This window comes from Pongo pygmaeus, chromosome 18, assembly GCF_028885625.2.
Source record: "Pongo pygmaeus isolate AG05252 chromosome 18, NHGRI_mPonPyg2-v2.0_pri, whole genome shotgun sequence".
Lineage (NCBI taxonomy): Eukaryota > Metazoa > Chordata > Mammalia > Primates > Hominidae > Pongo > Pongo pygmaeus.
In genome coordinates, this window is record NC_072391.2 from 27,423,032 (window position 1) to 27,446,979 (window position 23,948).

At 42.0% G+C, this 23,948-nt stretch overlaps 1 protein-coding gene across 12 annotated transcripts in view; it reads left to right on the forward strand.

Moving 5' to 3' along the window:
- TNRC6A (trinucleotide repeat containing adaptor 6A) overlaps positions 1 to 23,948 on the forward strand; it is a 98,880-nt gene that overhangs the window by 61,696 nt on the left and 13,236 nt on the right. For 6 of the 12 annotated variants that reach the window (XM_054454160.2, XM_063654088.1, XM_063654082.1 and 3 more), the window contains 12 exons: positions 363 to 2,945; positions 4,566 to 4,742; positions 5,638 to 5,813; positions 6,984 to 7,016; positions 8,564 to 8,644; positions 8,989 to 9,040; positions 15,250 to 15,392; positions 16,075 to 16,212; positions 16,666 to 16,794; positions 17,269 to 17,346; positions 17,637 to 17,847; positions 20,380 to 20,511. In XM_054454160.2, the coding sequence (XP_054310135.2) occupies positions 363 to 2,945; positions 4,566 to 4,742; positions 5,638 to 5,813; positions 6,984 to 7,016; positions 8,564 to 8,644; positions 8,989 to 9,040; positions 15,250 to 15,392; positions 16,075 to 16,212; positions 16,666 to 16,794; positions 17,269 to 17,346; positions 17,637 to 17,847; positions 20,380 to 20,511 (3,933 nt within the window). The remainder of the gene's footprint in view (positions 1 to 362; positions 2,946 to 4,565; positions 4,743 to 5,637; positions 5,814 to 6,983; positions 7,017 to 8,563; positions 8,645 to 8,988; positions 9,041 to 15,249; positions 15,393 to 16,074; positions 16,213 to 16,665; positions 16,795 to 17,268; positions 17,347 to 17,636; positions 17,848 to 20,379; positions 20,512 to 23,948) is intronic. The other 6 variants (XM_054454161.2, XM_063654081.1, XM_054454162.2 and 3 more) reach the window with 4 other exon arrangements.

Sequence of the window (23,948 nt, forward strand, 5' to 3'; positions counted from 1 at the left end):
ATGTTCTCGATCTCCTGACCTCGTGATCCGTCTTCCTCGGCCTTCCAAAGTGCTAGGATTACAAGCGTGAGCCACCACGCCCGGCCCAAAATTCTTTTATTTACCAATATGTTAACAATGTATTCATTCAGCAAGTATTTATCAAGGGGCTGTTATGTCCTCTAGGATCTTATCAGTTGAACATGGAAAGTTGGGGGCTAGAAGATAACCAGTACCCTTGTCACCATTCTGCCAAGGATCATAGCTTGTTAAATTGAGGAGCCACATATATTTATAACATATTTGTCATTTTTCTTAGATTTTAGTATCATTTTGAAATGGCCTAACACTTTATAAATAGTTGTACTTCTCCTTTATCCTAGATATAAACCACAGTACTTCAGGATCCCATTATGAAAATTCCCAGCGGGGACCTGTGTCTTCTACAAGTGATTCTAGCACAAACTGTAAGAATGCTGTTGTAAGTGACTTGTCGGAAAAAGAAGCATGGCCCTCAGTCCCTGGCAGTGATCCGGAGTTGGCTTCAGAATGTATGGATGCTGATTCTGCCTCCAGTTCTGAATCAGAGAGAAACATCACTATCATGGCTTCAGGGAACACAGGTGGTGAAAAAGATGGCCTTCGGAATAGCACCGGACTTGGTTCCCAAAACAAGTGTGTAGTTGGCAGCAGCAATAATGTGGGCCGTGGAAGTAGTACTGGGCCGTGGGGTTTTTCCCATGGAGCCATAATAAGCACATGTCAGGTCTCTGTGGATGCTCCTGAAAGCAAGTCTGAAAGTAGCAACAGTAGAATGAATGCTTGGGGCACTGTAAGTTCTTCATCAAATGGAGGGTTAAATCCAAGCACTTTGAATTCAGCTAGCAACCATGGTGCCTGGCCAGTATTAGAGAACAATGGACTTGCCCTAAAAGGGCCTGTAGGGAGTGGTAGTTCTGGCATTAATATTCAGTGCAGTACTATAGGCCAGATGCCTAACAATCAGAGTATTAACTCTAAAGTGAGTGGTGGTTCTACCCATGGTACCTGGGGAAGCCTTCAGGAAACTTGTGAATCTGAAGTAAGTGGTACACAGAAGGTTTCATTCAGTGGTCAACCTCAAAATATTACCACTGAAATGACTGGACCAAATAACACTACTAACTTTATGACCTCTAGTTTACCAAACTCCGGTTCAGTGCAGAATAATGAGCTGCCTAGTAGTAACACAGGGGCCTGGCGTGTGAGCACAATGAATCATCCTCAGATGCAGGCTCCATCAGGTATGAATGGCACTTCCCTTTCTCACCTTAGCAATGGAGAGTCAAAAAGTGGAGGCTCTTATGGTACTACATGGGGTGCCTATGGTTCTAATTACTCTGGAGACAAATGTTCAGGCCCTAATGGCCAAGCTAATGGTGACACTGTGAATGCAACTCTAATGCAGTCTGGCGTAAATGGTCCTATGGGCACTAACTTTCAAGTTAACACCAACAAAGGAGGTGGTGTGTGGGAATCTGGTGCAGCAAACTCCCAGAGTACATCATGGGGAAGTGGAAATGGCGCAAATTCTGGAGGAAGTCGAAGAGGATGGGGAACCCCTGCACAAAACACTGGCACTAATTTACCCAGCGTTGAGTGGAACAAACTGCCTAGCAATCAGCATTCCAATGACAGTGCAAATGGCAATGGTAAGACGTTTACAAATGGATGGAAATCTACTGAGGAAGAGGATCAGGGTTCTGCCACATCTCAGACAAATGAGCAAAGCAGTGTGTGGGCCAAAACAGGAGGTACAGTGGAGAGCGATGGTAGTACAGAAAGCACTGGACGCCTTGAGGAAAAAGGAACTGGGGAAAGTCAGAGTAGAGACAGAAGAAAAATTGATCAGCACACATTACTCCAAAGCATTGTAAACAGAACTGACTTAGATCCACGTGTCCTGTCCAACTCTGGTTGGGGACAGACTCCTATTAAGCAGAATACTGCCTGGGATACAGAAACATCACCTAGAGGGGAACGAAAGACTGACAATGGGACAGAGGCCTGGGGAAGCTCTGCAACACAGACTTTTAACTCAGGGGCATGTATAGATAAGACTAGCCCTAATAGTAATGATACCTCATCAGTATCAGGGTGGGGCGATCCCAAACCTGCCCTGAGGTGGGGAGATTCCAAAGGCTCAAACTGCCAGGGGGGGTGGGAAGACGATTCTGCTGCTACAGGAATGGTCAAGAGCAATCAGTGGGGGAATAGCAAAGAGGAGAAGGCTGCATGGAATGACTCGCAAAAGAACAAACAGGGATGGGGTGATGGACAAAAATCAAGCCAAGGGTGGTCTGTTTCTGCCAGTGATAACTGGGGAGAAACTTCAAGGAGTAACCATTGGGGTGAGGCCAATAAGAAATCCAGCTCAGGAGGTAGTGACAGTGACAGGTCCGTTTCCGGTTGGAACGAACTTGGTAAAACTAGTTCTTTTACTTGGGGAAACAACATAAATCCAAATAATTCATCAGGATGGGACGAATCTTCTAAACCTACTCCTTCCCAGGGATGGGGAGACCCTCCAAAGTCTAATCAGTCTCTAGGTTGGGGAGATTCGTCAAAGCCAGTCAGTTCTCCAGACTGGAACAAGCAACAAGACATTGTTGGATCTTGGGGAATCCCACCAGCTACAGGCAAACCTCCTGGTACAGGCTGGCTGGGGGGACCTATACCAGCCCCAGCAAAAGAAGAAGAACCCACAGGCTGGGAGGAACCATCCCCAGAATCTATACGTCGCAAAATGGAGATTGATGATGGAACTTCAGCTTGGGGAGATCCAAGCAAATACAACTACAAAAATGTGAACATGTGGAACAAAAACGTCCCAAATGGCAACAGCCGTTCAGACCAGCAAGCACAGGTACATCAGCTGCTAACGCCTGCAAGTGCCATCTCAAACAAAGAGGCAAGCAGTAGCTCTGGTAAGTTTCTATTTTATGAAATCAAGCCTTGTTTTAACTTACTGTTATTATAAGATTTGTATAACAAAGTGCCTGGATATGCACACAAAGGCTGTTCTTAGTGTAATCCAGAAGCAGCTTGAAGAAAATTATAGGGGTGATGTTTACCACCAGAGAACAGAGCTCCACTTTTGGCAGTGTTGTTTGAGTCCTGCACACTTCATCCTGTGTTAGAAATGCAACAGAAGGCGAATTGGACAAAGGCGGTCAAGTGGGAATGCTATACACTTCTCCAGGTTGTTTTTGAGTTAGGCCTTAACTTGTGGTTTTATTATTTGACTAAAGTATCTCCAGAAATAAAACAAGTATCTCATAAATACAGTACTCTCTAAACATTAGGTCGTATATTTGGCTTTAGAAGGGATTTTTTTTTTTTTTAAGTAGGTAAGAAATCCAACTCTACTTAGATACAGTATATATGTTTGTGTATTTAAAACATTTGACAATACCTTTCTAGTATATCCTTACTTTCCTCTCTAATAATGAACTAATTCCTATCTCTGCAAATTATCCCGACAACATTTTCGTTAAGTGTGATTGGCTACATTGTCTTTGTTAATAAAAGTTTTATTGACTTAATAGTCTCATTGGAAGTGGATATGGGAGTGCTTTCATGACCTAACTTTTTGGCGCTTAATTTTTTTTTTTTTAGTCTAAGTATAGTTTGTTGTATTAATTTAGGTTTGATTCTTAAAAGGAAGAAGTATGTATCTAAGATGAAGCCTGTTGGCTTTGATTTTTTTTAATGAAACGTTTATGGCTTTTTTTTTTTTTTTTTTTTGCTTTGGACAACCTCAGCCTAATACTTCAGATTTTAAAATAAGCATTGTTCAGCATATGTAAAAAGTAGGTGACCCATTATTGTTAGCTGGGTAGTAAATTGTTTTTCCAGTGTAGGTGGTGTGGAAGGGGTACCCGTGTGGCACAATTTTTTTTTTTTTAGGAGATGGAGGCTTTCTCCATCACCCAGGCTGAAGTGCAGTGGCGTGATCTCGGCTCACTGCAGCCTCCACCTCCTGGGTTCAAGCAATTCTCCTGTCTCGGCCTCCTGAGTAGCTGGGACTACAGGTGTGCACCACCACGCCCAGCTAATCTTTGTATTTTTAGTAGAGACCAGGTTTTGCCATGTTGCCCAGGCTGGTCTCAAAATCCTGACCTCAGGTGATCTACCCGCATCAGCCACTGTACCCAGCTGGTACAAATATACATACACTGTCACCCAGCTTATCACCTGCTCCAATTTACAAGGTTTGGTTTAGAATGACTTGACTTTTTCAGGAATTAAATTGATGCTCAAAGGAGAGTAGTTTTCCATAACTATGCAAAAATCAGCTCTAGGCCTAGAGGGTAATTGTGAAAAAAGTTAAAAAAATTCTCACCCTATAGTTATATTCATGGGAAATAGTTTGTCTTTTTTTAACATAAAACAGATGCCATCTTTTTGCCTATCCCAGTATCATTATTCAGTACATAAACATGAGGTTCTTCATCCTTGGTCCCTAAGTTTTCTTTATTGTCCCTTATTCCACTGCACCTCCTTACCTTCTATGCTGATGACTTCTTTTCCCACACTTTCTAAAGGCTGGGGTGAGCCCTGGGGGGAGCCTTCTACTCCAGCCACAACTGTGGATAATGGTACTTCAGCATGGGGTAAGCCCATAGACAGTGGTCCCAGCTGGGGGGAACCCATTGCTGCGGCATCCAGCACATCCACGTGGGGCTCCAGCTCTGTTGGTCCACAAGCATTAAGCAAATCTGGTAAGTTATTGACAATGCCTGGTAGCTGTTGTGTAGCAGTGGCGGTCACTCACTATGATTAAATAATTAGATAAGGTTTCTATGTTATTTATAATATATTCATATAATATGATAGATGATGTTCAGTATTTTGCTCTTTGATTTTGTAACGTGGTTTATTCTCTTTCTGAATTTTCCTCTTTTCTCATATTTCTTAGAACTGTAACTATTAATTTGCATATACTTCATCAAATCTAAATTATATTTTACCAAATTAGGTTATCTAGGAAGAGTCTACTAGCAACTTTCATGCCATCCAGCCTGAGAGGCTAACTAGTGTAGCCATGAGGACACATATTCAAACTGTCAGATGATTCCCTGAAAGTTACAGACAAGTAGCATAGTTCAGAAAAGACCCAAGATTGAAATTAACATTGTCATTATCCCATAGGTTGTGTACAAGATACCCTGTAGGAATCCCAAGGGCCATATGTGAAGATAAGATGCTTTCTGCTTAAGACTTTGAATACTCTCTGGCCATTCTCCATAAAAATATATACAAAAATTAATTCTTTCAAATTTCATTCATCTTCTTTGTCCTGTGCGTCACTATGCAGATTATTAAGTGGGTACAAACAAGAGTGCTACCATTGTCCATGTTCAAGAACTATGATTTGTTAAAGGCATGGAGGAGTTTTATTAAATTTTTAAATAAGAATATATTATTTTTCATGGAACGTTTAGCTCAGTATAAAACATACATTCCTTCTGTGCAGATGCAGGAAGGGAAATAAGTGTGTGTGTGTGTGTGTGTGTTTTCTTAGGTTCTCTACCCAATTTTTAATATATGCTTATTCTCCAGAAGGAATTCTTTTATTAAAGTATGTTTCTCTTTATATCACAAATCCACAATCAGGGCCAAAATCTATGCAAGATGGCTGGTGTGGTGATGATATGCCATTGCCTGGAAATCGCCCCACTGGCTGGGAAGAGGAAGAGGATGTAGAGATTGGAATGTGGAATAGTAATTCATCTCAAGAGCTTAACTCATCTTTAAATTGGCCACCATATACAAAGAAAATGTCATCGAAGGTAAACATTTCAAGGGCAAAGCCCTTGAAACTTTAAATTCCAAAGGTAGTTTACCCACAGAAAATTAACTTTTCGCCTGCCCATTTCTGGCAGTCAGTACAGTCCAGGCAGCCCCCACCTTAGGTATAGCCACTTGTATGGGCAGCCACCTAGAGAAACATAAGACCACAGGAACTTCCTTTCTCCCCACTGCTACAGCTTGGGATTTCTCTCTTCCTCCCCCTCCACCAGTGCTGCCTGGGACAACCCCTCATCCTAGGGTGGTGCCTGCAGTGGTGAGGATGAAGAGGAGGGCAAATCTCCATGTTGACTCTTTCCATCCCACTGCCAGTTCATCTCCCATTTCACTTCCTCACCTGGAGTCCCCCTTACCCAGAGTCACCATCCTCCTTATTCACCTGTCATGTTTGTCCCTATCCCATCCCAAAAGGTCCTGTGACAAAAATCCCTAGGAATGATCTGAGCTTGGTTTTGCTTTTATGTGTAGACAAATCATATTCCTAAAGCTGGCCGTACATCTAAATCCCATGGCATTTGTTAAAAGTGCAGCTTCCTGTATCTCAGGTCTACTGAAGTTTTGGAAATTGGACCAAGTTTCTTATCCTAAAGAAACTCCCCAAATGTCTCTGATGCAGAGCCAGGTTTGGGAAGCACTGATTTAGAGCACTGGTTCTTAAGAGGTGGCACTGGGGGCTGCTGTCAGATCCTCCTGGGGACCATTTTCAAATATGTGCCCAGTCCCCCAGGTGGTTCTGACATAACATCCTAACCCACCCTACTTGAGAATGATTACCTTTTGAGGGACCTTAGAAGTCAGATACCAGTGGATAGCTGGTATCTGCCAAGGTTCCTCACTTTTAATCCTGGGATTCTAAGTCTAGGACCTGCCATTTTCATTTTTAAAATTTTTCATTTGGCTGAATTTGCCTATTGCCTTGCCATATAGCTTATGAAGTGCTTTTACATATTTTACATAAGTCATTTGATCCTCACAACCTTCTAAGATAGGACACTGATGAGGAATTTGAGACTGGAAAAGGTGGTGACTTGCCCAAAGTTGCAATAACTAGTAAGTGACAGAGTAAGGACTTAAGTTTAGGTCTTCCAATTCCAAACCCCGTGTTCTTCCCACTGGACCATGCTGTTTTGTGACTTTGTCTTTCCTTACAGGGTCTGAGTGGCAAAAAAAGGAGAAGGGAAAGGGTGTGTAGCCTTTTTACTCTTTCTCCTTTGTTTCTACTAGTAAATATCTTTAGAAAGCAACTGCAAACATTTATTTAGCCTCTGCTGTGTGCCAGGTACTGTGCTTGGTGCTGGGGATTCAAATACACTAAGATATGAGTTTCACCTTTCGGGAGCTCACAGTCTAGTACGGGGCATTGGGAGAGCTTCATAGAAGTGTCAGCTTGAATTTGGAAGATGCTTGGGATGATGGGATGTGTTAAGGAAGATAGTAGCCCAACATAACTAAAATGTAGAATTTTTAGGAAGAAGTGACAAGAGATCTAGCTCTGTAGTTAAGGCAGATTGTAGTGTCTTCAATAGCATGCCAAGGAATTTGAACTTTATTTTGTGTAAAATATGGAACCAATGAAATTGAGTAGAAAACAACATCAGTGGGATTTTTAAATTACTAATTTTAAAAGAAAGCTAATCAATGGTAGTATGAAATATAAATTGGTGCAGAGGGGAGACCACAGTTAGGGTTCTCAGGGAGCATCTGTGTTAATTCAAGCTAGAAAGGAGGGCTTGAGTTGGGAAATGAGAATGGATATATAGTGGAAGAGACTAATTTGAGAGGGATTTCAGTCAGAATAGAAAGGACAGAAGAACTTGGCAACTAGTTAGGTATGGGGTTGGATGGGGTGAAAGGAAAAGGGATCAAAGCCAACTTCAGAATCTGCGGAGAGAGTTAGATGCTTGCTTCAGAGACCTGCATTTGGGGGGAAGTTGTGAAGCTGTGTTCTGTTCCACAGTCAGAAGGAATGGACAGTAGCAATGGGAAAGGGTAATGAAGGCAACAGAGTGAGAATGGTCCAGTGAGACCATAATGGAGACATAGGTCTCTATGGCTTCCAGCCTCCTTGTCTACCAGACTGCTAATCACAGACCCTCCATCCTCTTAACTCATGCATGTCTCAATGGAGTTTCCGTACCACCCATACCCCAACCAGCCACAGAGAGCCAGCCCTAAGCAGGAGGAATCCCAGGTTCAACTTCCGCTAGAGATGTTGTGTCCTTGTCAACACAAATTGAAATTTTAAAATACTTTTTCTTGTGGAAAACACATGGTGTTTTTTCAGTAGGATGCACATAGCATAATTAAATTACGGGTTAAGTTGGCTTCTTTGGACTAACCTGAGAACCTAGTCACTATTTTTTTACTTTGGTTTGGAGTGAGAATTCCAGAAATCTAAATTATAACTAATCTTACAGTTCTCCATTACTCAGAGGCCCTGTTTTCATATTGTGGGTCATCGAGGCCTTTTGCTTCCGTCTTTTCCTTCTGACTGCTTGCCTTTAGAGATTTCTCTGTACATTACAGCTATACCAGAGGACTGGAGCAAAGGAAGTTGAAAATCAAATAAGTTGATTTTTAATTATTAACAACTCTGATAAGAGTTGATTGGAGGAGAAATTATTGGCTAAAAATGAGAATTGGGGATTGTCTTAAGTTTTATTAATCCGTCACTATACCCAGATAAACAGAGATGGCCATGGCATCTTTTCTACTCTTTTATTTTACAAAGGGAATGATGAAAGGTGGAAACAAACAAGAAGAAGCGTGGATAAATCCATTTGTTAAACAGTTTTCAAATATCAGTTTTTCGGTAAGTATGTTTTCTTAGCAGCTCCTTCCTCTTTTAATGGTGGTCCATGATTTATCTCGATGTAACTCTTTTTAAGAATTATTTTTCATCTTCGAGTCCTTAGGAATGTGCTTAATGTTAGAGTAAAATCAGCCTCCAAACCTTCATTTTTATGGTTTTAGCTAAAAACTTCAATCACATGTCTTATTTTAAAACATTTTAAAAATTACATTAGGCGGTGAAAAATGAAGCTTTATGATCCACTTGAATTTCACAGATAATGAAACACAGTAAAATTCTTCATTTTTTATTTGTTTTCATTGATAAATTAAGGTCTGCTAACATGCTGCATTTTCTTTCTTCAGAGAGACTCACCAGAGGAAAATGTACAAAGCAATAAGATGGACCTTTCTGGAGGTAAGAGAAAATTAAACCTGTTTATATTCCTCATTGAGGGACACGCACATCCATGACATGATTCTACTGAAAGAGCCCTGATGTAGATCAGGACGGGGGAGGCTGTGCTCTCCAGTAGACATACACATGCTGTGGTTAAATGAGTGCATGTGCCTTGGAAGTGCAGGACCACTGTGCAGATCAGTGGTGATATTAGTCTGATTACTTTACACATAATCCTGCCAAGAGGGAGTTACTCAGATTGGAGGGTATAGTCTTCCTGATTAGGGAACAGCATGTAGAAGGGCCTAGATGTGTGACAGACTCTTGAAACCATACTGGAGGAATGGCAAGTCACTCCATAGAATGAGTCAAGAAAAACAGTTTTGGTGGGGGCAGCCGTGGTGGTGGTAGTGAAAGGTCACCTGGATAAAGTTGCTAGAAAACAAGGTAGGTGCTGAGTCATGAGGAGCTTGGGAATTTGAACTTTATTCTTAAAATATGGGATTAAAGTGAAGCAGGGGAATGACATGGTTTGGATTTATGTTTTAGAAAAATCATCTTGGTGTTGAAAATAGGATAGAAAACATTGGCAGCAGGAGATAGAGAAAAGATACTAAAGATAGCAAAACCAGTAGGTACTTGTTGCAGTAGCCAGTAATTATTTCAAAGCTCCAAACCAAGACAGTAGATGCAAATAATCTAATTCCATGGAGACATAGGACTTGGAATCAGCAAAAATTGATAACCAGTTTGAACCAATTTGTTAGGCAGGATGAGGGAGAGAGTGTGATGGAAACTTACCTGGACGGTTTAGTAGATGGTGGTGTGTTAATCTGAGTCCAGTCAGGAGAAACTATGCAGTAATTTGCTAACAGGAAAAATGTAATATACAAGACTTTAACAAGGAATTGGAGTAGCAGTAGCAGATACAAGGGGAAGTAACTCAGTGAGGACTGATGTAGCATGCCCAAGAAAGAGCCCCCTTCCTCTCACTATGGTGCCATGCCAGTAGGAGTGCAGGAAATCCACCCTCTAAGATACCAGTGAAGGCAGGGCACAGGAGAGGTGTCTCATGGGAGGCACTCGCTACGGAGCTACCAGAGGGCATGCTGGTAGATGCTGCCAACCACTGGCGAGGTGAGCATTGTAGGTGCCTTGTTGCTGGCAAAGCTGCTGTGCTGCAGGAGACAGCAGAACAGAACTAGGAAACCAAACCTCTCCTCTTGCACCTTCTACTTACAAAATGTCAGTGCTAGCTGGCGAAGGAAAAAAACCTATAAAGGGCCTAAGTTCATTTTTTTTCACAGAACAATCAAAAAGGGTGAAATTGGAGCTAGAGGAAATAAGTCAGTAATCCGCACAGTTCATCCCAACCCTTTGACTACTTACCTTCCATATGTACTCTTCTACACACATTTGTCCAGTACAATGGCAACGCAACTCTGCATTTCTGCTTAACAAGATACAGCTTTCTTTCTTGCAAGTGAAGAAGTGTTCATCCTCTCTCTAAACTGAGGAGATGAACAGCCCCAAGGGTCATTGTATTCATCACTGGCTATATAATCACCCCAGAAATTCAGTCACAGTTTGTTACCTAAAGACTGAGTTATAAAACCTAGCATGTAATAACTTGTGAATAAGGTAAAAACAGGAAAAAAAAATGCTTGGCCTATACAAATTAACACATCCATATGACAAACAATAGAAAATATGCAAATCTACTACCATTGTTATTTCTGTAATTGCTCGTAAGCCATCATTGGTATCTGTGCCTTCCTCCCTTCACTGCCTATTCTGTACTTAACTCACTTTCAGGCTGAGCCTCAGCTGCTCTTGGTTCTTTAGCTGGTGGAGTTAAGTAACCCAAACCTTCATTCCCAAAGGATCTGAGCCCGCAGTTGTCCTTGCCTTTTGTGGTTGCCATCGTTTTTCATTGGCCTTCACTACTGGGTATGGAAATACTAAGAAGCATCCCAGAGAATCCCCTGGGTTCCAGACAGTCTTCACTGCCTTCATTTTGTAATCACATCAGTTACCCCAGCCAGTAGACTAGTTTTTGTTTGTTTGTTTGCCTGCGACTTCACATCTCAAGGAGTGCAAAATGTCCCTGTAGCAGTCTTCATCTTCCAGGGCAGTGGAGCCATTGTTGTGGTTTTTGTTGGAAGCGTTTTCTCTCTCAAGGACTAAGTTCTCTAAATCAGCAGTTGTCAGAACAGAAAGTGAGTGTTCTGTAAGTGGCTCATTAGGTATAATTGTGAGAGAAGCCACTCACACTTTCACCTTTTGATTCTCACGACCTACAAATTATGGAGAGACATACCGCATCCTCCTAAGGCAGATGCCCACCTTTTTAGGATGGTGTCTCCCAACTTGCTTTGTAACTGATTCTTTAGTAAGCCTGTTAATTTGGTTAGCTACTTTCAGGCAATGGCATATATGGTAAGACCAGTTAATTCCATGGGCATGAACACAGTCCTGTATTTCCTCTGCTGTGACATGAGCTCCTCAGTAAGACATGATGGCTGTGAAGAGTGCCACAATAGTGGAGAAGGCATCCTGTGATGCTGTGGATAACAGAAGCTTTACAGGCAAGAAAAATCTGTGTCCAGAATGTGAACCTTCTCCTGTTAGGACAAGTTTCTGCCTCCTTCATGCCTCACTGAATGGCACAGAAGTTGCTATGATGTCGTGCTGGTGGAACTTGTGGGAAATCTGCCCTCTAGGGTGCTGGGAAAAGGCATTCATGGAGAGGTAGCTCACCGGAGACACTGCAGCACAACTGTGATGTGAGAGGGAGGGGAATGCTGGGAGAAGCTCCCACTGAGTGCTGCTGACCCACCAGGCAGTGGGGAAGCTGCAAGGGCTGCCCATGCCTACCAAGTGCACATGCTGGCCCAGGAAGCAACACCCTTCCTCTTGCCTTGTCCCTCGAGCTCCCTCTTCTGACAAAGCCTCAGTACCAGCTGGCTGAGGAAAAAAATGTAAAGGGTCCAGATATATTTTCATAGAGCAGTCAAAAAGGGTGAATTTGGAGCTGAAAGACAATAAATCAATAAATGGTCATTATTTGAGTTAAGAAATACAGGAATAGCAGGCTTGATAGATACTGAGTTTGAAGGTGCTCTGAAAACCATCTGGTCCAGTAAACAGTCGAAAATCTGGATGTGAAGCCCAGAATAGATGGGGCTGGAGATATGAAGTGTAATTAATTAGATGTGGATGATAGTGTAAGCTATAGGAATAATTTGACTAGAGAGAGTTGGAGGATAATGGACCGAAGACAGTCCTGGGGAATAATGGTATTTAGGGGAGTGATCCTAAGCAGAAGTGGGACAAGTTAGAGTAGAATAATTTTTCAGACGCCAAGTGAGTACAGAGTTTTGAAAAGAGAAAACTGGTTGTCAGAGAATGGATTAGACAGTGGGGCTCGGGGGTAGTCATTGGTAACTAATGGACCTTACTAGAGGACTGGTGGACTGAAGGGAGATTGCCACATTTGAGTTTCTTTTTAAAGGGATGCAAAAGTGTTGGAGAATGGTATGTGGAAAAAATGTAACACACTACTCTCTTTCTTTTTTTTTTTTGAGGTGGAGTCTCACTCGGGCTGGAGTGCAGAGGCGCAATCTCGGCTCACTGCAACCTCTGCCTCCCGGGTTCAAGCGATTGTCCTGCCTCCACGCCCAGCTAATTTTTTGTATTTTTAGTAGAGACAGGGTTTCACCATGTTAGCCAGACTGGTCACAAACTCCTGCCTGCCTCGGCCTCCCAAAGCACTGAGATTACAAGCGTGAGCCACCGTGCTCAGCCGCTACTATTTCAAAAGATATTTGTATAGGCAAAAATAATGTGAATTATCAAGAAGGAACAGCTTGGAGAGAAACTTCGGAGAACTGGTTGGAATTGGTTACGGGATTAGATGAAGAGAGTGGGGGAAAGAGTTCACAATGGCTGGCTTGGGTGTTATCAGTGAATTATGACATCTTAACAGGGAGAGAGAACAGAGGAGAGAGCTGTGGTAAGGATTATTGACATTCAAGAGAGGGCTCTTAAACAAGTGTGAAAGGTGGATTTTTTTAGATACCAGATTCATGACTGGAACAGTACTTCTTAGCTACTTTAAGAATTGTTTTCTTTCTGTTAAAATGTTTTCCTTTTCCACTTACCTGGAATGAGAGTAGTAAAGGTAAGTATTATGGTGGTGGCAGACATCTCAAAGAACAGCAGTTGCAAAGAAATGATGGATGAGATTTGAGGATTGAGAAAACATCGAGAATGAGGAATAGGGAGATGAAAACCTGTGTTAACAGTGACAATGAGGCCGGGCACAGTGGCTCATGACTGTGATCCCAGCACTTCAGGAGGCTGAGGTGGACAGATTACTTGAGGTCAGGAGTTGGAGACCGCTCGGGCAACTTGGTGAAGCCTTGTCTCTACAAAAAAATACAAAAATTAGCTGGGCGTGGTGGTACATGCCTCTAGACCCAGCTACTCAGGAGGCTGAGGTGAGAGGATTGCTTGGGCCGGGGAGGCACAGGCTGCAGTGAGCCAAGATTGCGCCACTACACTTCAGCCTGGGCAACAGAGCCAGACAGTGTCTCAAAAAAAAAAAAGACAATGGGACATCGAAGTGGATGTGCTTAGCAGGCAGGTAAAAATGTGGGACTGAGCTCAGTTGTGAAGTCTAAGCTACAGGTTTATTATATGGGCATCACTTGAATGGGAGTGACTGCTGATACCTTGATAGTGAATGAAGTCTAAGGAAAGCAAGTTTACAGAGAGAGTCAAAAGACTGAGACCCTGAGTCTACTTTGTCAGCCGCAGAGTATCCCAGCATTGAAGAAGCACCCGAGATGAGCTCAGCATGGATAGAGGAAGAGAAACCAGAATGGGCAGATGGTGAGAATGGGTGGTAGAGAGCGTTGTCCACTTTTAAAAGATTTGTTGAAATAGGAGTAGCTTTTGGGCTGGAGCTGGCTATATCCAGCAAAGATTTTGCAGGAAAAAAGTTTCCACGAGAGAAGATCATTTTTTATTGCAGAGCAGTCAGAATGAGGAGAGGAGCAGACAGAGCAAAGCCTAAGAGAGGGGAAGATGTCACCCTGTCTGGTGTCCAGTTTCCTCATCTGCTAAAAGGGCGATAACAGTAGAGTTACAAGCATTAAATTAGTACACATAAAGCATTCATAGGCCGGGTGCGGTGACTCACGCCTGTAAATCCAGCACTTTGGGAGACCAAGGCAGGCAGATCACCTGAGGTCAGGAGTTTGAGACCACCCTGGCCAACATGGTGAAACCCTGTCTCTACTGAAAATAAAAAAATTAGCTGGGCGTGGTGGTGGGTGCCTGTAATCCCAGCTGCTCAGGAGGCTGAGGCAGGAGGATCACTTGAACCCGGGAGGCAGATGTTCCAGTGAGCCAAGAGCACGCCACTGCACTCTAGCCTGGGCTATAGAGCGAGACCCCTTCTCAAAAAAAAAATGAAAAAGCACTTATAATGGCGACTGACGTAAACCAAACATTTATTAAATGGTGGTTAATCACAGTGGGTGCTGATTGTTTTTATTACTTGTCAATGGAAACTTACCTGTATTATAAAACTCAGCAGATTAGAGATGGCTAAAGGTGCCTTAATTTATGTAGCTTAAGAGTCTTTTTAAAACGAGGCTGGGCCTGGTGGCTCATAACCTGTAATCCTAGCACTTTGGGAGGCTGAGGCGGCCGGATCACTTGAGGTCAGCAGTTCAAGACCAGCCTGGCCAACATGGAGAAACCTACGTCTCTACTAATAATACAAAAATTAGCCAGGTATGGTGGTACACTCCTGTAATCCCAGGTACTCGAGAGGCTGAGGCATGAGAATCGCTTGAATCTAGGAGGTGGAGGTTGCAGTGAGCCAAGATCCCACCACTGCACTCCAGCCTGGGCTACAAAGCGAGACTGTCTAAAAAAAAAAAAAGAAAAAAAAAAGTGAGGTTACCAGCCAGCCACCTTCTGTTTACTAGTCTATTTCAAGTTAATTATTTCAGTAAAATAACAGTATCTCCTAATTGCGACTTCACTTGTGAGGAATGCAAAATTTATGAAATGCAAGTGTGTTTTTCACATACCCTTGTCTTGGCTGAAGTCATTTCAGTTTGGAAAGTGAGTGTTTTGCTTTTGTTGTAAATTTATCTGAAACCAATTGGGTTGTCTTCCTGTTTGATAACATAGTCTCCTGCGTTTATTAGGAATGTTACAAGACAAACGAATGGAGATAGATAAACATAGCCTAAATATTGGTGATTACAATCGAACGGTCGGGAAAGGCCCTGGTTCTCGGCCTCAGATTTCCAAAGAGTCTTCCATGGAGCGCAGTCCTTATTTTGATAAGGTAAGGTTTTTTACTTTTACCTCTGACTTGATAAACCAGTACGCTTACTAGCATAATTTTCACACTAATATTTTAAAACCTTTTATATAATATAAAGTGTTACAATCCAGTACCAAATCTTATTACTGGATTTTGAAGTTCACTGTCTTTTTAGCATAGAGGTTGCATTTATATTTTTCTTCTTAATCCCATGAAATATGTTTGGCTCTTTTTGTGTGCTCTAGAATTAACACTAATCTGATCTCTTCTGTTTTCTACCTGTTTCCTGTTGATGCTGGAATGTCATGTGACTTCTCTTCTGTTCCTGCAATGATTTCTCCCTTCCACTTGTTTGCTTGGCTGGTGTTGCACATCTTTCTGTCTGTCCAATCAGGATGGCATTGTAGCAGATGAATCCCAAAACATGCAGTTTATGTCCAGTCAAAGCATGAAGCTTCCCCCTTCAAATAGTGCACTACCTAACCAGGCCCTTGGCTCCATAGCAGGGCTGGGTATGCAAAACTTGAATTCTGTTAGACAGGTAAGTCCAGATGTGTATTTTAGGCTCTCAGTTGAATGATTTGTATTAGTAATAAGATCTCTCTTACATATAGTTACTGTGTTTAAATCATAGTACAGTGTGGCAATGAGATGTTTGTCCCTAAAGAATCCCACTGTTACTTGTTGCTGTTTGTTTTTATAGAATGGCAATCCCAGTATGTTTGGTGTTGGAAACACAGCAGCACAACCCCGGGGCATGCAGCAGCCTCCAGCACAACCTCTTAGTTCATCTCAGCCTAATCTCCGTGCTCAAGTGCCTCCTCCATTACTCTCCCCTCAGGTAAATAAGCTTTCCTTACATTCTCCTGTTTACCTGCAAAAAGGATCTTGCATGATTTTGTATTTGAATAAAATGGCTAACTAAGCATTATCATATTTATTGGCATCTTTGAGATTCAGCTAGTTCTGAATTAACTATTACAAAAGGTTGTAGGAAGGATAAGTCAGGGATAATTTAAATCCAAAATTTACCATTTTCTTCTATAAAACATTCTTGAGAGTAGGACAAAAGCAAAGTAAAAGTGGCTAGTTTAAGATGCATCTCTGTCATCTTTTACTTAACCCATGAAAAAGTGTAAGTGAATGGTCAGTTAGTAACTCAGAGACAACGACTATAACCCCCAATGAATAGTCCACAAATTTAACTGCTCTATTGACAACTTAAAACACACAGTACATGTAGTTAGTGTGAGTTATTTTATCAAGATCATTAACTTACCATTGTGATCCTAAGGTTCCAGTTTCATTGCTGAAGTATGCACCAAACAACGGTGGCCTGAATCCACTCTTTGGCCCTCAACAGGTAGCCATGCTGAACCAGCTATCCCAGCTAAACCAGCTTTCTCAGATCTCCCAGTTACAGGTAAGCAGAGTCATAGTCTTTCTTAGTACACATTTATGGAGCATCTACTGTATGCCAAACACTAGACTCTTGTGCAGGACATAGTGCACTAAACAAAACAGGCATAGTCATAGTCCTCATGGAGCTTACAGTGTATCGGGGGAGACAGATCGTGAACATTTGTGAAGAATGTTTTGAAGAAGTGCAGAATGCTGTGAGAGGAGGCCTCAGCCAAGTCTGGGGTGCTAGTGGGAGTAGGATGATTAGGAAAAGTTTCTCTGTTGAAGTGAAAGTTTAGATTGAACTAAAGACTGAATTTCAGCAGTGACTAGAAACCAGAGAGTCCAAGGAAGAGATCGTACTAGATAATGCTAGACATGTTGGCATTGGCTAGATCACGTCGTGCCTCTGTAGGTCCATCTGCTGTCATCATTTGGAAGCACACAACTTTGTAATGGTGTGATAGTAACAACCTTTTCGCCATCTTTCCTCTAGCGATTGTTAGCGCAGCAGCAAAGGGCGCAGAGTCAGAGAAGCGTGCCTTCTGGGAACCGGCCACAGCAAGACCAGCAGGTAGAGCCTGCCCTCCAACTCGCGATGCTGTCTTTGTGTTAATAAATTCTCCTTATCTCCATTCTAGCAAGAGATTCAGAAATGTCTTTCTTAAAACAGTCTTATTAAGATGTAATGCAGTATGTTGTTCATTAAGTCTGCTGGTTGCCCATGAGTTATGTGAACATTATACAGTGATGATTCACCTTTCTGCTGAGACGAAAGTGAATTCAAAAATGAAGAGGAATATGTAGTTTTCTGTAAAGACTTTTTCCCCCAGTAATTTTTTCCAATCATTTCATTGTTTTAAGGGTCGACCTCTTAGCGTGCAGCAGCAAATGATGCAACAATCTCGTCAACTTGATCCAAACCTGTTGGTGAAGCAGCAGACTCCACCATCTCAGCAGCAGCCACTCCATCAGCCAGCCATGAAGTCTTTCCTTGACAATGTCATGCCCCACACTACACCTGAGCTGCAAAAAGGGCCATCACCAATAAATGCTTTCAGCAACTTCCCTATAGGTGGGTTTCTCCTTGGCCCAAGTATTGGACTGATGCTTAGGTATCACAGGCCTGCCTCCTTCACACGTACCCTTACAGCTCTGTTCCTTCGTGAAAGCTACATTGATCTCTTAGCTCTTCCCTCTCAGAGAGTTGCCATCCCCTCTCCTAGTTTTAACCTGCTCCACGTTCAGGGAAGTTCTCTCTCCTCAAGAAAATCACAGTTTTTTTTTTTTTTTTTTTTTTTAGGGCAGAGTCTTGCTCTGTCACCCAGAGTGGAGTGCAGTGGTGAGATCTTGGCTCACTGCAACCTCTGCCTCCCGGGTTCAAGCGATTCTCGCACCTCAGCCTTCCGAGTAGCTGGGATTACAGGCGCGCACCACCATGCCCAGCTAATTTTTGTATTTTTAGTAGAGTTGGGGTTTCACCATGTTGGCCGGGCGGGTCTGGAACTCCTGACCTCGGGTTATCTGCCTGCCTTGGCCTCTGAAAGTGCTGGGATTACAGGCATGAGCCACCGTGCCCAGCCTTCAAAATCACACTATTTCAAAAGCTCCACACTCGTTTAAAGTGCATTAGAATAAAGGAAACATTTCACTTTTTAAAGGACTAGCTGTCTTAATCTTAAGTAGGATATTAAGGGTGGGAAGGCTGATGTTCTTATTAGAAACAGTACACCAGAGAATTTTTGAGCAGTGCTGTTTAGGTGAAACAGCTGGGGATGATCACAGTCACATTTGCTAGCTCTCAGAACTTGAAGTTTTAACTACTGTCTAAGTATGTATAAATGATTACTGATATAAATTTAAAAATGGAGGTAAGAAAGGAGATTGCCTTTCTTATACATGCAACTCCCCACCCCCACCCTCTCCTTTTTTTCTCTGTTATCTCCAGGCTTTTATTCCTGGGTGGAGATTTTGAGCTTATATGTTTTTTCTTTCCTAGGTCTCTTTTTTTTCTTGTGCCCTTGATTATATTTTGACCATTGATTGTTCATGCCCTGTTCCTTTTGCTTTTTTTCTCTCTCTTTTTCCATACAGTGGTTTCTTGTAAACCAGCTTTGCTGGTTGTTAGCCAGAGTGTTTGAAGACCATCAGTTAACTAGTGTGTTCTGGGCTGTGGGCAGAGGCCGGGGCATGCTGTTGCCCCGGCTGCTGCCTCACTCTGTGACTGAACTGGTTTGGCTCACCCTGGTATTACCACAGACTCTCACCTGGGACATAAACTGCACTTTGAGTCCTTAGGATTGTTAGTGATCTCTGTGCATTTCCAAAAACAGTTCCCTTGTCAGTTACTACTGTGGGTGAATACGGAAGAAGCCATTTGGTGGCCAGGTGATGTCAGAGACAACAGTTAGTAGTAAAAGAATGATACCCAAGTACAGGGAGAAGTTTCTGTCTCACCAGTGAAGGGAGCTGGCTCTTCCTGTTTGACTACACACTTGACATATAAATTGGCCACATAAGTTCTAAGCATAGGATTTCCTGCCCTGGCTGGCTTCTCAGTGAGGGATACTTCTTGATTAAGAAAGTCTGCTTAGCCCATGCAAATACCAATACAGTTATCTAAGTTGGGCAACAGGCTATGGCCCCACTGCCTGCTGTTGTAAGGTTTTGTTGGACACAGCCACATTTTCTCTAACCTGGGGTCTGTGGCTGCTTTCGTGCTGCACCAGCAGAGTTGCATGGAGACACCAGGACCATGTGGCCCACAGAGCCTGAGATACCGGCTGAACCTCTGCAGAAAAAAATTGTCAACTCCTGATCTGATTGATAGGTCGAAGAGTAGCAAATTTAATTGCTCTCTGCAAAAATACGCATGGTATTAGAGAATTTGTATTTTTAAAGTTTTCAGGTTTGACAGACCTTAACATCACATGGACTCATCAGACCAGAGAATTTAAAACAAGTTAATTTGGAACTTTAGAATAAGAACCTCTTGGGAATTTGTGAAACAAAGATTCTGGCTCCCACTGGAAAGTCTTCATTTTTAAACAAGCATTTTAGGTGATTCTAATATTAATAGTCCCTAGATTACTCTTTTAAGAAAAACTAGCTTAATTGTTTTCTAACCACTGTATCTAAGGTTGAAATTTCCATTCTTGTTCCAAGAGAATATCCAAGTCTGAGGGGCCTCATCAGCAAAGGTCAAGTAAATTGTGCCTTAAGATATATCTGTCCCCCGCCTAGGTGTAATTGTTAGTACAGGACATTTTTACTTTAGAATTTGCAAGCAAAAGATAGCAACTGAAAGTGACCACAGATCTTCATGCATAGGTACACTTGGGAAATAGCTAAACAGATACATTTTATTCCAAGTAAACTTACACATCTGGCTTCCTTAAAACTTTTCTCCCTCTTATTTTGCCAAGGAGTTTTAAAATCATCAAAATTTTATGGAGAAATATTTTCTACATATAACTAAATTATAGTATTAACAGTTATATGATTTGAAAACATTAGTTACATGTTTTTCTAGGAAATAGAAGTTGTGCTACTAGAAAGAAAATGTGCTGTATTTTCTAAGGTTTTGTTTTGTTTTTTAATTTTTCAGGCTTGAACTCAAACTTGAATGTAAATATGGATATGAACAGTATTAAAGAGCCACAGTCAAGACTAAGGAAGTGGACGACAGTGGACAGCATTTCTGTGAACACATCTTTGGATCAAAACTCCAGCAAACATGGTACAAAGGATACATCTTACCAAAAAAAAAACACACACCTGCAGCTTACTAGATTTAGGCCTTTATTTTATTTTAAATGTGTTTTCAAAGCCAAATTATCTTAGAACTTTTCCTCATTTAAAAAAAGTTATTATTAAGTCTTAGTTACAATAAGAGACTTTCAGATGAAAAGCAAAATTTACCTCTACTCTGTTTTATAAAGGAGGGATCAGATGATACATTTTTAAAAATTATTTTCCCTTTGGCTTTTTAAATTTTTCTAAGTGATTTTATTCTTATATTATTACACTTATTAACATTTACTGGATTTAATTTGATATGTTCTTAGTAGGACATTTAAAACTTCTACCAGGGTCCCATTCCGTCACCCAGGCTGGAATGCAGTGGCATGATCTCAGCTCACTGAAAACTCTGCTCCTGGGTTCAAGCAGTTCTCCTACCTCAGCCTCCCGAGTAGCTGGGATTACAGGCCTGAGCCACCATGCCCAGCTAATTTTTTTATTTTTAGTAGAGACAGGCTTTCATCATGCTGGCCAGGCTGGTCTCAAACTCCTGACCGCAGGTGATCCATCCGCCTTGGTCTCCCAAAGTGCTGCGATTACAGACGTGAACTACTGCACCTGGCCCATAATTTTATTTCTACCAATTCCTTATATATGGACACATTTTCTTTATATAGCTTATTGCTATGTGTAAGTCATATGGATTTAACAGTATTGTCTTTTCAGCAATTAAATTTTCTTTAGAAATGCCATTTTCATCTTATTTAGTATTATCCATTCACCCAGCAAATATTAATCGAGTATCTTCTGCTTTCCAAGGCTATGTTAGCCTGGAATACATAGACACAATGTACATACATGCTTACAGTTGAATGTATGTATGTATGTAAAATTACTTGCCCTGGAATTGTTCATTGTGAACGAAAGTATGTCAGCAGCTTTAGTGCAATGTAATAGGTAATATCAAAGTTAATATTTATAATAGTTTAATAATACCAAGTTCCTTAGGAGCATTGAGTCAGGAATAACTGCAGGTGTGGTGGGTCTAGAAAGGTGAAAAAGACTTACCTTGAGAAGAGTAAGTTTACCAAACAAACAGGAAGAGCAACCAAGAAAGAATAGTGCATGCAGGGTTCAAAGAGGACTGCCTGGTGAATTCTGTATCTCGGCATATCTGGGGGTGAAGGTGCAAATGACAGAAAAGAGGTTGATGAAGATGGAATAGTAGGTGTGGTGCAAATCATGGAAAACTTTTGTGCCATGAATGATTTTAAACATGAAAATGATGGGTGCCTAGAAGCAGTTAAGACTTAAAGTAGTCTAGGTAAGAGAGAGAAAGGTCAGTGGACATGAGAGGGAGTGCACTGCAAGAGAGTTTCAGAAATTAAAAGCAGAAAAGCTTGGTAACTCACTTAACTCATTATTTCATTCAGCAGTTTAAGCCTGAAACACTTGCATAACTGATCAGCTAGTCAGTCTCCAGCCCTCTCCAGACAGACCCCTCAGAGGTCAGACAAATACAGGACGGACCCGAGTCTCAGGCAGAAAAGAATAGGTGTTCGCCGTAAATCATATCATTAGAGTGGCCTAGGTGTAAGGCATGCGGAGGCACTCTTAGCTGGCAGAATAGTCCATGGGCTTGGAGAAGCACAGGAGCTGAACAAGCGACAGTCCTGGCACACTTTGGAATGTGCAATCCAGTCTGCCATGCTAACCCTTCGCTGCACACCTATAGTAAGAAAAGTCTGATTTGTTAAGGGGAGTGGAGGCAAGGACATTTGACTAGGAAGTTCTGCATTACAGAAGGGTTAAACTGGATGTCTCAGATACTCTATGGGCCTAAGATTCTGTGACTTTCAGGCAGTTTATAAAATCCCTTCACCTCAGCACCCAGACGGATTTGGTGACATGTATAGAAGGAGATATTTTATTTTAGCCTTGGTTGGAGGCAGTTGGGCAAGGCTTCTAGAAGGCCTGTGATCTCTGAAGCTGAGATATGAAAGATAAACAGAAGTCAGGCAGGCAGAGGTGAAGGCAGGGGAAACCATGAGAGGTGGAGCGGGGCTAGAATTTTAAGAGCCTTATAAACTGTTGAAGAATTTGAACATTGTCTTTTGTATGTTGGAGAGTACTAAGCCAGGAGATGACATGATCAGATTTGCACTTTCGAATGATGCCTCTGGGTGCAGTGTGGAGAGTTGGAGTAGATCTAGTATAGTCATTATCCAGGAGCTGTGGAGGAAGTGGAATTGATAGGGTTTGGTGATTCTAGCTTAAGCAGCCTCAAATGTATGATTGCTAGTAAAATGATATTTTTGCGACATTCCTTTTTTTTCTATTGAATTTTACTTTGAAAGTGTATTAACTATAGGGTCAGATTTCTAGATTGTACACATTGGACTAATGATTTTCAGAAATTAAAATTGTCGTGTAATAGAAGGAACCACTAGACCATAAACCAAACAGACCTTTGATTCTAAGTTTGTTTGCCATTCAGGGGAATGTCACTTTGGGATTTTTTTTTTTTTTTTTTTTTTTTTTTTGAGACAGAGTCTCACTCGGTCACCCAGGCTGGAGTGCAGTGATGCAATCTCTGCTCACTGCAACCCTTGTCTCCGGGATTCAAGTGGTTCTCGTGCCTCAGCCTCCTGAGTATAGCTGGGATTACAGGTGTGTGTCACCACACCTGGCTAATTTTTGTAATTTTAGTAGAGACGGGGTTTCACCATGTTGGCCAGGCTGGTCTCGAATTCCTGAACTCAGGTGATCTGCCCGCCTCAGCCTGCCAAAGTGCTGGAGATTATAGGCGTGAGCCACCAGGCCCAGCCCGGAATTTTTCTGACCTGAAGAGTGAGAACAGGGAGTTGAGACAATGGGGAAATGGCAAAATAAATATGAATCCTAGGTTTGAGACCTAGCTCTGCTACTAATTGACTCTGTTATTCCAGTCATGCACCACTTAATGGCAATGTTTCAGTAAACAATGGGCCATGTATTCAATAGTGGGTCCATTGAGCTTGTAATACCTTGTTTTATTGTACCTTTCCTGTTTAGCTATGTTTAGATACACCCTTCCGTTACAGTTGCCTACATTACTCAGTACAGTAACACACTGTAGGTTTGTAGCCTAGGAGCAGTAGGCTAGGCCATAGGGCTTTGCTGTGTAGTGGGCTCTACTGTCTAGGTTTGTGTAAGGGCACTCTGATACTCACGCAAAAATGAAATTGCCTAGTTTCTCCAAATGTAGCCCTGTTAAGTGACACGTGAGTGCAATTAGCTACTTGGCAAGTAACTTAACCTTTCTGAACTTGAGGTCCCTCATCTGCCAATCTCAGGTCACTGCAGCCTTGACATCCCGGACTCAGGTGACCCCCCCACCTCAGCCTCCCGAGCAGCTGGGATTACAGGCAAGCACCGCCACGCCTGGCTAGTTTT